Here is a 13,570-nt window from a genome sequence, read left to right as displayed (position 1 = left end):
GTCGGCTAGAGTTCGTGTCCAGCTCGGCTGGAGTTCGTGACGAGAATGGAGTCGGGCGATCACGTTGCTGAATAAGCATGACCAGTTTGCACCAGACATACACGGCATAACGTGTGGCAGGTCGACATTGGGTCAACAGACCCCTTCCCCAAGTCCAACAATAGGCGGCATCTTGGCGGGTAGTACGTGATGCGTCAGTCAGATGTGACGAGGCGGGCAATTTCGGCGGGCAGACGTGACGCGACGGGGTTCAACAGAACCCCCCCCCGTTAGTTCCTTCGTGTTTTTTTTTTTTTTCAAAACAAACCAAATTTTCTCTAATCCCCTCATTAGTCTTGGTGGGTGTTCACACACCAGAGGCACAGCTTCAAAATCTGTGCAAATCGGGCCATAGAATTTGGGGATTTTCCCAGATTTAGCATCATTCATGCCTGTCAATGACTTTTGAGTCAGAAATTGCAGATATCGCGTGCAGTGACCTCAATTAAATTGGGGATTTTGCAAATTTTGTCGAAATTTTACCTTTCTTGGGTAAAATTCCTGACATTGGATCCCGGAAATTTGGGGCTTTTAATGTATTGGCAAAGCTTTACTCAGCTGGGTCAAATTGGCTGACATTCATGCAATTTTGGACTTGAAATTTTGGGGATTTGCGCAGAATTTGGTAAATTTCCGCATTTTTTGCCCGTGCAGTGGGTGGTTAATGTATAAACAGCAGAGATTCATTTCTGGTTGAGGAAAAACAGCAGGGTATTTTACTGGTTCGGCTTGTGCTTCCGTAGATTAGTGCATTTACTCTTGTGTTCATGATAAAATGGCTTCAACTTCTTCCAGTTCAGACATCAAGAGTTTGATGGAGATTAAACGGTTTGATGGTCATGGATTTGACCTTTGGAAAGACCGTATGCAGGGCATTTTGTTCTTGAAGGATTGTGAGGATGCTTTGCAGGAAGATAAGTGCGTGCACTAATGTTTGATGCAGATTGGGCCAGAGTGAATAAAAAGGCTGTGGCTTACATAAAGATGGGTGTCATTGATGACATTCTGACAGACATTTAAGGGTTTAGACACAGGTTATGCAATATGGGAGAAGCTGAAAACTACTTATGAAATCACCACACCTGTTAATGAGGTGGATTTAATGCGCAAGTTGGTGAATATGCGACTGGATGAGTCAAAGCCTGCAGTTGAGCACTTGAGTGCACTTACAGGGATTCTAAATCAGCTCAGAGATGCAAACTTGGACTTTGATGATAAGTTGAGGGCGATCTTTTTGATCATGACACTGCCAAACTCGTGGGAAACCTTGGTGGTTTCACTCAACAATAACCCCAAGCTCTCATATGATGGGGTGAGGAGTTCTATCTTGAATGAAGAAATTAGGCGTATGTCTAGTGGAGAAGGCAGCAACTCAGCTTATAATGTAAGAGGCAGGGCTGAAAAGAAAAATGCATATGCAGGGTAGAGAAACAGGAGCAAGAGTAAAGGAAAGGATAAGAGTGACATCACTTGCTATCATTGTGGTCGGAAGGGCCACAAGAAACCTGACTGTAGGTACTACGAGAAGGAACAAGAGAGAAAGAAGAATGCAGGAGATAAAAAGAAGAAGGAAGAAAAGACAGATGCATTGGAGACATCCAAAGGCAAAGAAAAGGCCAATGTGGCCTCCAGTGTGGTCATAGAGGAGCTTTCAGATATAGAGGCTGATGTATTATGTGCAATTGATTATGATGCCCTTGTATATCACATGCAGGATATGCAGATTACCAAGGCTGATGTGATTGATGCACTCTTGTTAGTTGATGATGGTGTCACTCAGACTTGGATTGTAGACTCTGGTGCCTCTTTCCATGTAACTCCTTGCTTGGAGTGTTTTGCTATGTTTAATGCAGGCAGTTATGGAAAGGTGTACCTTGGAAATAACCATGCTTGTAGCATTGATAGGATTGGCACTGTACACTTGTCTTTAGACAATGGTCAAGAACTTGTATTGAAAGATGTCAGATATGTGCCTGGCATTAAAAAGAGTTTACTATCTGTTGGTCAGCTTGACTTGCATGGCTACACCACATTGTTTGGTGGTGGTTTGTGGAAAGTAAAAAAGGGTTCCATGCTGATTGCAAAAGGAACCAAGAAGGGCACATTGTATTGTTTGCATAGCCTTGAATGGCAAGTTTCTTGCAGTTGCTGAAATTTGCAGCCACTTGGAGTTATGGCATAAGAGATTAGGCCATATGAGCCAAAAAGGACTTGATGTTCTTACCTCTTTGAAGAGGGTTGATGGAAAAGGCTCTAAACTTGATTTTTGTAATGAGTGTCAGTTTGGAAAGCAAATAAAAAAATCCTTTTACCCTGGTGTCTCTCGTAAGTCCAATGTCTTGGACTTAGTGCATTCTGATGTATGTAGTATGCCCATGAAATCATTGGGTGGTGCTGCATATTTTATCTCTTTTATTGATGATTGTTCCAAGAAGATTTGGGTGTACTTGCTGAAAAAGAAAAGTGAAGTGTTTGCTGTTTTTAAAACTTTTCATGCATTTATGACCACTCAGATAGATAGAAAGCTGAAATGCTTGAGAACTGATAATGGGGGTGAGTTCACATCGACTGAATTTAAGTCATTTTGTGACTTACATGGTATTAAGAGGGAGATTACAACCCCTTATAGTCCTTCAAATGAGTGGCTGAAAGATATAACAGGACTTTATGTGAAAGAGTGCGGTGCATGCTGTCCATTGCCAATCTCCCTCATGCATTTTGGGGAGAGGCACTCAAAACCGCGGTTCACATTTGCAACCGTTCTCCAAATAGGTCCTTAAATAACGGCATTCCTGAGGAGGTTTGGTCTGGCAAATCGGCCTCATATCACCATCTACGTATATTTGGCTGTGATGCTTTTGTACATGTTCGGGATGAGCTAAGGAACAAACTTGACCCAAAATCCACCAAAGGCATTTTCATGGGCTATGGTGATGAGGGTGAATTTGGCTACAGAGTGTGGTTATCTCAGTCCAAGAAAATTATTCGCAGCCGTAATGTTGTGTTTAACGAGGCAAAATTGCTGAAAGGCTCTTTAGCCTCTAATGAAGATCTGAAAAAGGTGAAATTTCAGAGTTTACAGCCACCCATAACTTCAGAAAATGAGCCTCAAGGTGCTGTACCACAGGCTGAAACTGATGATCAGCGGGTTACTTTTGAGCCAGATGATGATGGATAGCAAATAGAAGCACAAGGAGGTCATGGACAGCAAGATAGGCTTGCTGATTATGAAAATGCAGGTGCTGGAAATGAAAATGAAGGTGCTGTACAGCATGAACAGCATGCTGAAAATAGTCTACAACAGCAAATGAATGCTGAAAATAATATACCTCCTGATGTAGACCCAATTCTTGACAATGTTGATCATTGGGTACGCATGTCTACACGCGTAAGAAGGCAACCACATAGGTTTGACCCCTCTTTGCATTATGTAATGCTTACAGATGAGGGTGAGCCTCTTACATACAAAGAGGCCAAGTCATGTGAGTTCAGCAGTAAGTGGGAGCTAGCTATGCAGGAAGAGATTAAATCTCTATATGCAAATGATACTTGGGATCTTGTGTCATTACCAAAGGAAAGAAAGCCACTTCCAAACAAATGGGTATACAAAGTCAAGACAGTTGATGGGAAACCCAAGTACAAGGCAAGGTTTGTTGCCAAAGGTTATGCACGAAAGGAAGGAATTATTTTCCAAGAGGGCTTCTCACCTGTTGTAAAGATGACCACTTTACGTGTGATTTTTGCTCTTACTGCTGTTTTGGATTTAGAGCTATATCAAATGGATGTAAAAACAGCTTTCTTGCATGGTGACATTGATGAGGAAATCTACATGAAACAGCCCGAGAGCTTTGTAGTTCCTGGAAAAGAATAGATGGTGTGTAAGCTAAAACGCAGCCTGTATGGGCTGAAGCAAGCACCACGGCAGTGGTACAAAAAGTTTGATACTTTTATGCTATCTCATGACTTTACACGCAGCCATGCAGATCATTGCTTGTACATGAAAAGGGATACAGATGGCAGCCCCATAATACTTGTTTTATATGTGGATGATATGTTACTAGCTAGGAAAAGAAAGACTAGCTTGGGTGCTCTCAAAAATCAGCTGAAATCAGCTTTCTCCATGAAAGATTTGGGGAATGCAGAGCATATTTTGGGCATGAGGGTTCGTAGAGATAGAATGCAGAAATTGCTGTTTTTATCTCAAGAAAAGTACATTGAAAAGATATTGGACAGGTTTACCATGGTTAAAGCTAAGTTTGGGGTACCCTTACCTCCTTATCTCAAGCTTAGCAAAGCCAACAGCCCGAAAGATGATGTGGAAGCAAATGCTATGAAGGGAGTTCCTTATGCATTAGCTTGTGGCTCTATTATGTATGCTATGGTTGCTACTCGTCCAGACATTGCTCATGCAGTGGGAGTTGTTAGCAGGTTTATGTCAAATCCTGGCAAAGCACATTGGGAGGATGTCAAGTGTATTCTTCAATATCTTAAGGGTACACAAAGAAAAAGTATTTGCTATGGGCAGGGTGCACTTAGTTTGCAGGGTTATTGTGATGCAGACATGGCAGGTGACTTGGACACTCGTAGGTCCACCAGTAGGTATGTCTTTACAGTTGCTGGTGGGGCTGTTTTTTGGTGTTCCAGGTTGCAAAACATTGTTGCACTGAGTACCACTGAAGCTGAATACATATCAGCTACTGAAGCTTCTAAGGAAGCTATATGGTTGAGCAGACTTGCAGATGATCTCGGCATGTCTATGGGTATTGAAGTTTTGGGATGTGATAGCCAGAGTGCAGTGTATCTGGCTAAGAATGCCATGTATCATTCAGGCACAAAGCATATAGATGTGCGATATCACTTCATCAGACAGATTCTAGAAGATGGTCAAATCACATTGACCAAGATTAAAACACAAGATAACCCTGCAGATGTTCTCACTAAAAGTCTAAGCAGAGCTCAACACGAGCATTGCATTCGACTAGTGGGAGTTGGTTAGCTAGAGGTTCATATCGGACCTTTAAGTGGAAGGTTGTTGGAATATAAAGGCCCGGTAACCTCCGTGTATATGGATATAAAGGCCCGGTAACCTCCGTGTATATAGTACACACACATTGTACATGTGAAGCACCCTTTACGTGCCCTAAGTATAAATACATTTTATTCTTTATGTACCATCACATTGTTGGTACACTCTTATCTTCTCGTACTTTCACTCTGCTCACACTCTCTCCAGCCGTCATACTCATACGCCCCTGTTCGAACTCAAACTCTCTAAGCTGTGGCCTTCCAGTCCAACATGAAGGACTGACTAAGGGTGGACCTACCTGAAGGACTGACTAAGGGTGCCTAGGGGTACCTACCTGAAGAGGAGATTTCAACACGACAGAAGGCTGCGTTTTCAGTGTTCAAGGGTGAGCAGGAGGGCTGTGTATCAGAATAAGGCAGAGGCAAGCATGGGAGTGAGAGAAAGGAGCACAAATTGTTGAAGCTACTGCTGATTTTTGCTGTTTGAGAAAGAAGAAGGTTACGCTTTGGGCCTTTAAGTGCAGATTTTACCTTTTCATTGCCTCCGGCGGGTGAAGGAGGAGCGGGATGAGTGGCGAAGAGTCCTAGCAGCCTGCATACAGAGTTAAGAGGGGGCTTCTTTTTGTGTTTGGTGCAAGCATTTAAGGTGAAGATGTCTTTTGAGGCCAAGATAGAGTTTCAGGCGATTATGGATCAAAAGGTGCCCATGTTACCGGCTCTTACATCTGATTAAAAGCTCGATGGCGAGAACTACCACATGTGGCGTGTTATGATGCTTGCCATTTTGGAGTCCTATAATTTGGCAAAGCTTGTTACAAAGGCTATCCATTGTTCTTCGTGAGACAAGACCAGAGTCTCTACAAGTGATAGTGTTGGAGTTGGCAAAGGCTAAAGCACATTGGAATAAACTAAATGCTCACATTCGCTCGTTTTTATTTCTGTCATGCACTATAGCTGTGATCTCTCATATAGAGCATTTGACTGTGTCTTGGGAGATATGGCTGGAGCTTGATCAGATGTACAATCGTATGACTGTCATGAAACAAGTTTCTTTGGAAGTGTAGATGAGGACTATGAGTATCAACAAGGCATCTTCTATGCGGGAGAATATTAACAAGCTAAGGTAGCTTTAGATGCATGTACAAAATGCAGGGAAGATGATTACTTCTGAAGACATGGCGATAACTCTTCTTTTCTAGTTATCGCCTTGTTTTAGTGGTTTTTATTTTGCCTTGATTGCCTGAGGGCGATCGAAGACTCTTCGTCCGGAGGAGTTGGTTTTCATGGTGTTGGACCGAGAGGAGTAGTTGAAAGGGACCAATGCTTCTACATCGAAGGCATTGGTAAGAAGGGAAAGGATAAAAAGGAGGAGGACAAATAAAAAAAGGACAAGGAAAAGGAGTCCACTTGTCACATCTGTGTGGCAAGACATGTCACCGGAAGAAGGATTGACTTGACAAGGAGAAGAAGAAAAAGAAGAAGAAGGAAAAGGAGAAGAAGGAGAAATCTTTGAAGGATTCTGTAGCGGTAGCTGCTCCCTCATCAACTGCTTTCCTCCACTTGGAGATGGTTGAGACATCGAGCTTGAAGGCCCTTGATGCTGGGTTGACAACCCCATACAATCAGGAGTGGATTTTTGACAGTCGTTCCTCATGACACATGACTTTTTCTATAGCAATTGTTGCTCATCTGCGGCCTTCACATGGCCAGATTCCATTGGTGTTAGTTCTTCTATCCCTATTTAGGGACGGGGTAACATGCATCTTATTCTAGATGGGTAGGGTGGTGTCCATACATTTGAGGTGCTTAGTGTGCCGGCCTTGCGATATCATCTGCTTTTGGTACACAAGATTCGTGCCCTCAGCCTCTTGGTCGAGTTTGATGTGGATTCCTTTTGGATTCTTGATTGTGGATTGTGATAGGTCCTTGGCTCAGGTTATGAGGAGAATGGAGTTTATAAGTTGTGGTTTTCTTTTGCCTTGACTTCTCTTCTTTTTATCTCTTAGACACAGTTCGAGCTTTGGCATGCTCGATTTGGCCACCTTAACTATGATTACCGACGGAAGGTGTCTAAGGGACAGCTTGTTTGAGGTTTGTTGGATATTGTGGTGAGCTAGTAGCCGTGTGTCTCCTACATTTTTGGGAAGCAAACTCGTGATGCTATTCCCAACAAGGCTTCGAGGTGGTCTTCATCACCCTTGAGCTTGTTTCTACTAATCTTTGTGGACCAATGAGGAGAGAGTTCCTTAAAGGGAGCTTGTATTTTATGCTAATTGTGGATGATTATAGTAAAATGACATGGGCTTATTTTTTGAAGCTAAAGTCGGAGGCTTTTTCCAACTTCATGGATTGATTGCTCTTTGAGGAGAACTGATTGGGCCAGAAACTGAATACCTTATGATTGGATAAGGGCGGAGATTTTGTTTCTAATGAGCTTGCTCGTTTTTGTGTAGATCATGGTATCCACTAGGAGTCTGTCAACACAAACACCCCTTTGGAGAATGGCATATTGGAGGAGCATCGACAGACACCTTAGTGTCTATGGGTTGAGGTTGTGACTATTGTAGTGCACATTCTTAATTGATCCCCTACTTTCGTTGTTGGTATGACCCCTTATGAGGTGTATTTTGGGTCTAAGCCAGATGTTTCTTATTTTAGGATCTTTGGGTGTGATGCCTATATTCACATCCCGAAAACCAGTGTGATAAGTTTGATGTGGCTTCTAAAAGATAGGTGTTTGTGGGCTATGGCTCATAGTCTCAAGGTTACTGATTGTATGATCCTATTAACCGGGATATCTATATGAGCTGTAATGTTTGGTTCATGGAAGTTCCAGTCTCAAAGGGGGGTGAAGAGCACCCCGTTCTTGAAGATTCCGGAGATAGTTGAATGCCAGTGACTATTCCTCTGGAGCCCATGCCTCTTGAGGATTCTTCTTTGGATGAGGAGCTTATTTCTTAGCCACCAAACTAACTGGTTGAGCCGCAGCAGTCGATGGACCTTCTCGAGACTTGAGCAGATGGAGAGTGACGAGGAGAGATCCGGTCTCCTCCTCGTTGGGCACGTGATACTCTTCGTGTTGCAGGGATTGAGGGGGTCCTTGAGGAGTGGCAACCACAAGATGGCTCGCGGCGTTCTCGGAGAAACTAGGCACACCACACTGAGCTTGCGTACACTAATTACTGTTTGATGATTCATGCCATGGAAGATCGTGAGCCCACCTTAGTGAAGGAGGCTTTAGAGCATGATCATTGGTGGCCCGTGATGGAGCAGGAGGTAGAGTCGATTGAGAGAAATGGCACTTGGTACCTTGTGCCTAAGCCAGCTCATAAGAAGGTAATTAGAGTCGAATGGGTCTTCAAGACCAAGTACCGCAATGATGGCACACACTGGACAAGCACAAGGCTTGTCTTATTGCTAAAGGTTTTGCACAATGCCCATGCATTGATTTCCATGATACTTTTGCCCCTACAACTCAGATGGCTCAGATGGCTACTATTCGTGCAGTTCTTGCCTGGGCTAGCTATACGAGATGGCCGGTCGATTAGCTGGATATGAAGTCTGCCTTCTTGAATGGGGAGTTGGAGGAGATCTATGTTGATTAGCCTCCAAGCTTTGGTTCTTTTGATGGTAAGGTGTACATGTTGAGGAAGGCTCTCTATGGTCTTAAGCAAGCTCTCTGTGCTTGGAATGAGAAGATTGATTTGTTTCTCCAAGAGAGATTGGGGTATTGATGTTCCAAGGCCGAATCCCAGCTTTATGCTCACACATAAGGTGGAGGTCGTGTGTTGTTTGTCCTTTATGTGGACGACTTGATTGTGATAGGTGACCATGCCCAGATGGTTAAGTAGGCGAAGGCAGCGCTTCATGAGAAGTTTGAGATGATGAATATGGGACTTCTAGGTCATGAGATCTATCAGACTCCGAGGGGGATTTTTATTTCCCAACAACGGTATGTGCTGGAGCTTTTGACTACGTGAGAGATGGAGGGATGTAAGTCTATTATGATCCCACGGATCCAAACTGGAAGGCTAAACTCATTCCGATTCTCCTTTGGCGGATGCTACTCGTTACAAGTAGTTGGTTGGTTCCTTAATCTGGCTTCTCAATACTCATGTTGACTTATGTCATGTTGTAGGTGTGCTGGCAGGGTTCATGAGTGGATCCGAGATGGTGCATTGGCAGGCTGCTCCTCAGAGGATTTTGAGGTTCCTTCGGGGGACCCCTAATCTTGGGATCTATTATACAACAAGTACAGGTGATGTAGACTTGGTACTTACAAGATGGAGCGATTCCGATTGGGTTGACGATGTGGATCATCAGAGGTCCATGACAGGTTATTGATTTACCTTGGGTTTTGGTGCTATTTCATGGAATAGGAAGAAGCAACCCACAGTTATCATATCCTAGATTGAGGTGGAGTATCGGGCGGTGTCTTCTACCACATGTGAGACAGTGTGGCTTCGCAGGCTCTTGGAGGAGCTTGGCTGCCCACAGACTTGTCCTACTGTTCTTTAGTGTGATAATGAGAGTTACCTTGCCTTGGCCAGGTACCCTATGTTTCATGCTCGGATGAAGCACATCGAGATTTAGTACCATTTCATTCGGGACAAGCGTTTGGATGAGACTGTTAATATGGTCTACTGCAAGATAGAGGACAATCTTGTAGACTTGTTTACAAAGGCGTTTCCTCAGGCTTTACTTCGACAGCACTCCATATCCCTTAGCCTTCTGCCCTATCCAGGATTTGAGAGGGGGTGTTAGAGATTGGCATTCCCTAGATAGACAGCTACATTTGTGAGCAGTTTTTTGCAGTCGCAGCAGGCAGGACACGTAGCAGTCTGGCCACACAGGTGATGTCAGCAGGCGGCAGTCAGCACAGGTGCCACATTGCACAGTAGGTGCAGTCAGTCAGATTTTGTGCAGTTGGCTGCATTTAATGCAGCCGACCTGCATTATTAATGGCATTTCTTTTGGGCTATTTATTCTACCTAACCTCCACACAATTCGGTCATTCGGATCACAGGTTTCCAGATTGCTGATCGTGGAGATTGCCTCGAGGTTCACAGATTGTGAGATCTTCGAGGTGGAGACATATGCAGACATACACCCTGCGCCCGTGTATATATCAGCTTCCTTATACAGCATTCTTCATTGCAGATTTTTTGTGTTCCACTCTCTCTCTCTCTTTTCTTCTCTCTCTGTTCACTCTTTGCCTTGGTCATATGCTTCCGCACCACTTCAGTCTGACAGATTGTGGCTCATAAGAGTAGACAAGCATGAACTTGTTGTATCATGAAGCCAACTACTTAGTAGTGTTATATGCTGTGGAAGATAGTACTCCTTCGATTGATGACCGGAGACATGCATGTAACAGGCCCTCCATGTTTTGATTTTGTTCTTTTGGTCTATGTATCAGTATTAATGTGTTCCGAGCAGGATGTAGATAAGTAGATCCCTAGTTTTTGGAAGTCCATTAACTACAATTGGCTAAGGGACTTAGGATCATGTTCATTGATTATTTCATTGGGCAATCCATATAATCTTAGAGGGGCTCAATGATGAGACTAGCCAATTCATGGCTTTTAACAGTCATCTTTGCTTTTGTGCCATTTAGGCAATTGGTGCATCATGATCAGGATTGCCTCATAGTCCCAATATGTGGCAAGTTCACACCTAGAGACCAAGGTTTGCTTCTTAAAGGGTTCATGTGTAATTGTCTGGAGATTCAAGTAGAATCAGAATGAAGCATCTGATGCCATCTTTGATGAGTGTAATGCCTTTTTCTGCTGTTGCCTGGGAGCTCTCACAAGATATGATTGGTCAATCTGGATTGCAGATTTTTTGGAATAATGCAGCGATCATGTCACGTTGGTCATGAACTGATGAGGAACCTGCATGGCATATGTATTTTTTAAGATGAGAGTAGGTCCTTCAATGTGCATTAAGAGTGGACATAACATGATTTTGGTGATTCGGAGATACTCAAGCCATCATATTTAGAAGGATGTCAACTTAAAATAAGAACTGTTACCTCCTGTATCAAGGTTATACTAGGAGAAGGTACAGCTTGTTTTTGCATGGGTCGCCATCGAACGACCATAAGGCCATATGCAAAATTTTCAGCTGAACAGTATGATAGAGCTTTTGCAATTGTAAACAAATGGTTGTGTTGAGTGAGCCTTTTTTTTTTAGTATGGACCGAGTAAGCTCTATTTTTAGTCTAAGTGGAAGGAGGTTTCATTGTGTCTACATTTCATGCATTCTTGCAGTCTACATATGGCTTAGTCTTGAAGTCTTTGGTAAGAGAGCGCAATTCCCAGAATCTGCATCTCCCCATAGATACACCTCTTGAAACTGTTGAACTCCATATGCTAAACACTCGTAGAAATTTGATTCTGCATGTAGTGTTGATTCATTGCATCAATTGCGAGCTGACAGACAGCTGTTCATGGTATCGTAGGGAGCTGGATGTAATGCTACGTAGACGGGCAGCAGCTGATGTGGTTTCATTTGCGTCGACATTAAGATCCCTTTCTCGCTTGGTGATTTCAAATCTTTACAAGTTGGCTTTTACTCTAAAGTTTTACGATATTTTAAAGTAATCTTGCTTAGACAGTTCCGAGCATGCTTTTTGGCATGCTATTCTGATCACTCTTGGTAGATTTGCTCTTTTTTACCATCTAACCTAGAACAGATGGTAAGTGCTATTGATCAAACTATGTATGCAGGTGCAATCCCTTCCTAACATGGTGATTATGGAAGAAATTGGCGATCAGGTATCCCACAAGCTTCAGATGTTTAGGTTATTGACAAGCAGAATGGTACACTCTTGGAATATTGGCTTGTATTGCAGGTTAGGAGCTCGCTGCTAGCTGCCACAGCAGCTGAGGGGAATGCATCACAGGGTTCCTACACCATGGCCGCAGGTCTACCCTTTTTCAGCACATCTTTTTGGTTTGACTGCATGTGTGCCCTGAGATGTGCATTTTTGGCATTCACAGTGCACACCTGTAAGTTGACAGCTCATATTTCAGTCTGTAAGCTTTTATGAAAATGGTGTTTCTTGCAAAGGACAAATTGAAGGTAAAGTTGGAGCTGTAGTTAACCTTTTCTGATCTTTGTTTTTCTAGATGCTGCTCAAAAGGCCAGAGCTTTGGCTGAAGAGGCCTTTTTCCAACCATCTATAATGTCATTGCTTTATTTACCTTTGGAGCATCATTTTGCTATCTACACGGTAACCATGATCATCTGTGTTGACAATCATGCCATCTTTTGAGAGCATTGACTAGAAAGCAAGCATTACTGTAACTCATTAATTGATGTGGGCATCCAACAGCCATTTTTTGTGCCAGTGCTGCTGCACACCATTCTTGCAGCAGTGAAGGAGATCAGGAGATACAAAAGAGAACACCAAAGCTTCCAGCTTTGTGTTCACACTACCGACACTTAGTGTTATGTTGAATCAAGGGTAGACCATATGTATCTTTGGTAATTTTGTACGTCTCACTGACCTCTTATATTTGAAAATAGCCAGATGATTGCAAGGTAGGCTATATGGTTTGGATAATCAAGAATTCACATTCATGCTTGTTATGCCAGTATGCTTGGTAGCTTATGTTTGGATCTTTTCTTGTGGTTTATTTGCATGAATCGGGTTGGTGCTTAAAGTAGTGCAGTAAAAGCATCATGTTGCGGAGATGAAAAGCTTGTTGATGGGCTTTAGACACCAGCGGCAGATTCAGCCAGTGCTAGCATAGCCCAACACGGATGTGGTGAATTTGGGAATGGAAACCAGAAGCCATAAATTTTCATGGGCATATTTGTGGAAAAGCTCGTTGATGAGAGAAGCTCAGTTATCTTTGTCAGTTTTTTGGTCAAAGAGCTCTTGGTTGGAAAATAGGTGGCATGTCTTTCTAAATGACTAGACAATATGGGTCCTTGTATAAAACTTTTTCTAAAATGAGTTTCCTTAATTTGGGTCTCCTTCCTTTTTGTTTTCCAGACAAAAGGGTGATTTTATTAAGAAGTCCACTTGGCACAGATAGTCGAAGGCAAAAAGTTCCAATTTTAGTCTGTAAGGGACTTCCCAAAAATAACAAATATAGAACAAAAAAGGCACTGTTTTACAAGGCGGCATTAATGAATAACCAATCAGCAGGTTTATGAAGCCAGATCATGTGTGGCTAAAAATGGGCGAAAGGGCTGGAACCCCAGATCCTAAGAAAATTGCCAGTCCTCCTTGTAGTCTCCAACCCATCTCGTAGTCTCTGCCACCACTCATGGAGATCGTGTTCAATTTTTGTCCAAATCTTAAGAGTCTCTGGAGTGTATATATTTAGTAACCAAAGAAACCAAGCAGTGATGCTATTTATCAGCTCCTCTCTGTGACATTGCCCTCAGTACACACTCTGATTGTGAGAATTCTAGTGTGGCAATCCTATTCAAGGGCTGACCAAAGATGAGATAGGAATGACTACCTAGACATCCTCATAACCACACGCTG

General features: G+C 43.0%; 1 protein-coding gene across 8 annotated transcripts in view; it reads left to right on the top strand.

The window, feature by feature from the left end:
- LOC148031946 (GPI transamidase component PIG-S-like protein) overlaps window positions 1-13,201 on the top strand; it is a 59,857-nt gene extending 46,656 nt beyond the window's left edge. The window contains exons 9-14 of one of the 8 annotated variants that reach the window (XR_015691546.1): window positions 11,528-11,609; window positions 11,796-11,843; window positions 11,921-11,993; window positions 12,198-12,301; window positions 12,404-12,612; window positions 12,744-13,201. Coding sequence is in view for 5 of the 8 variants with exons in the window: in XM_087682536.1 (XP_087538662.1) it covers window positions 11,528-11,609; window positions 11,796-11,843; window positions 11,921-11,993; window positions 12,198-12,301; window positions 12,404-12,517 (421 nt within the window). In the remaining 3 variants the exon portion in view is untranslated. Of the gene's footprint in view, window positions 1-11,527; window positions 11,610-11,795; window positions 11,844-11,920; window positions 11,994-12,197; window positions 12,302-12,403; window positions 12,613-12,735 lie in introns of all 8 variants that reach the window. The other 7 variants (XR_015691545.1, XR_015691544.1, XM_087682536.1 and 4 more) reach the window with 7 other exon arrangements.
- Window positions 13,202-13,570: the final 369 nt, after the last annotated feature.

This window comes from Lygodium microphyllum, chromosome 8, assembly GCF_053477565.2.
Source record: "Lygodium microphyllum isolate KBCC chromosome 8, Lygodium_microphyllum_v1.1.10, whole genome shotgun sequence".
Lineage (NCBI taxonomy): Eukaryota > Viridiplantae > Streptophyta > Polypodiopsida > Schizaeales > Lygodiaceae > Lygodium > Lygodium microphyllum.
This window is presented reverse-complemented; position numbering and strand designations above follow the sequence as displayed.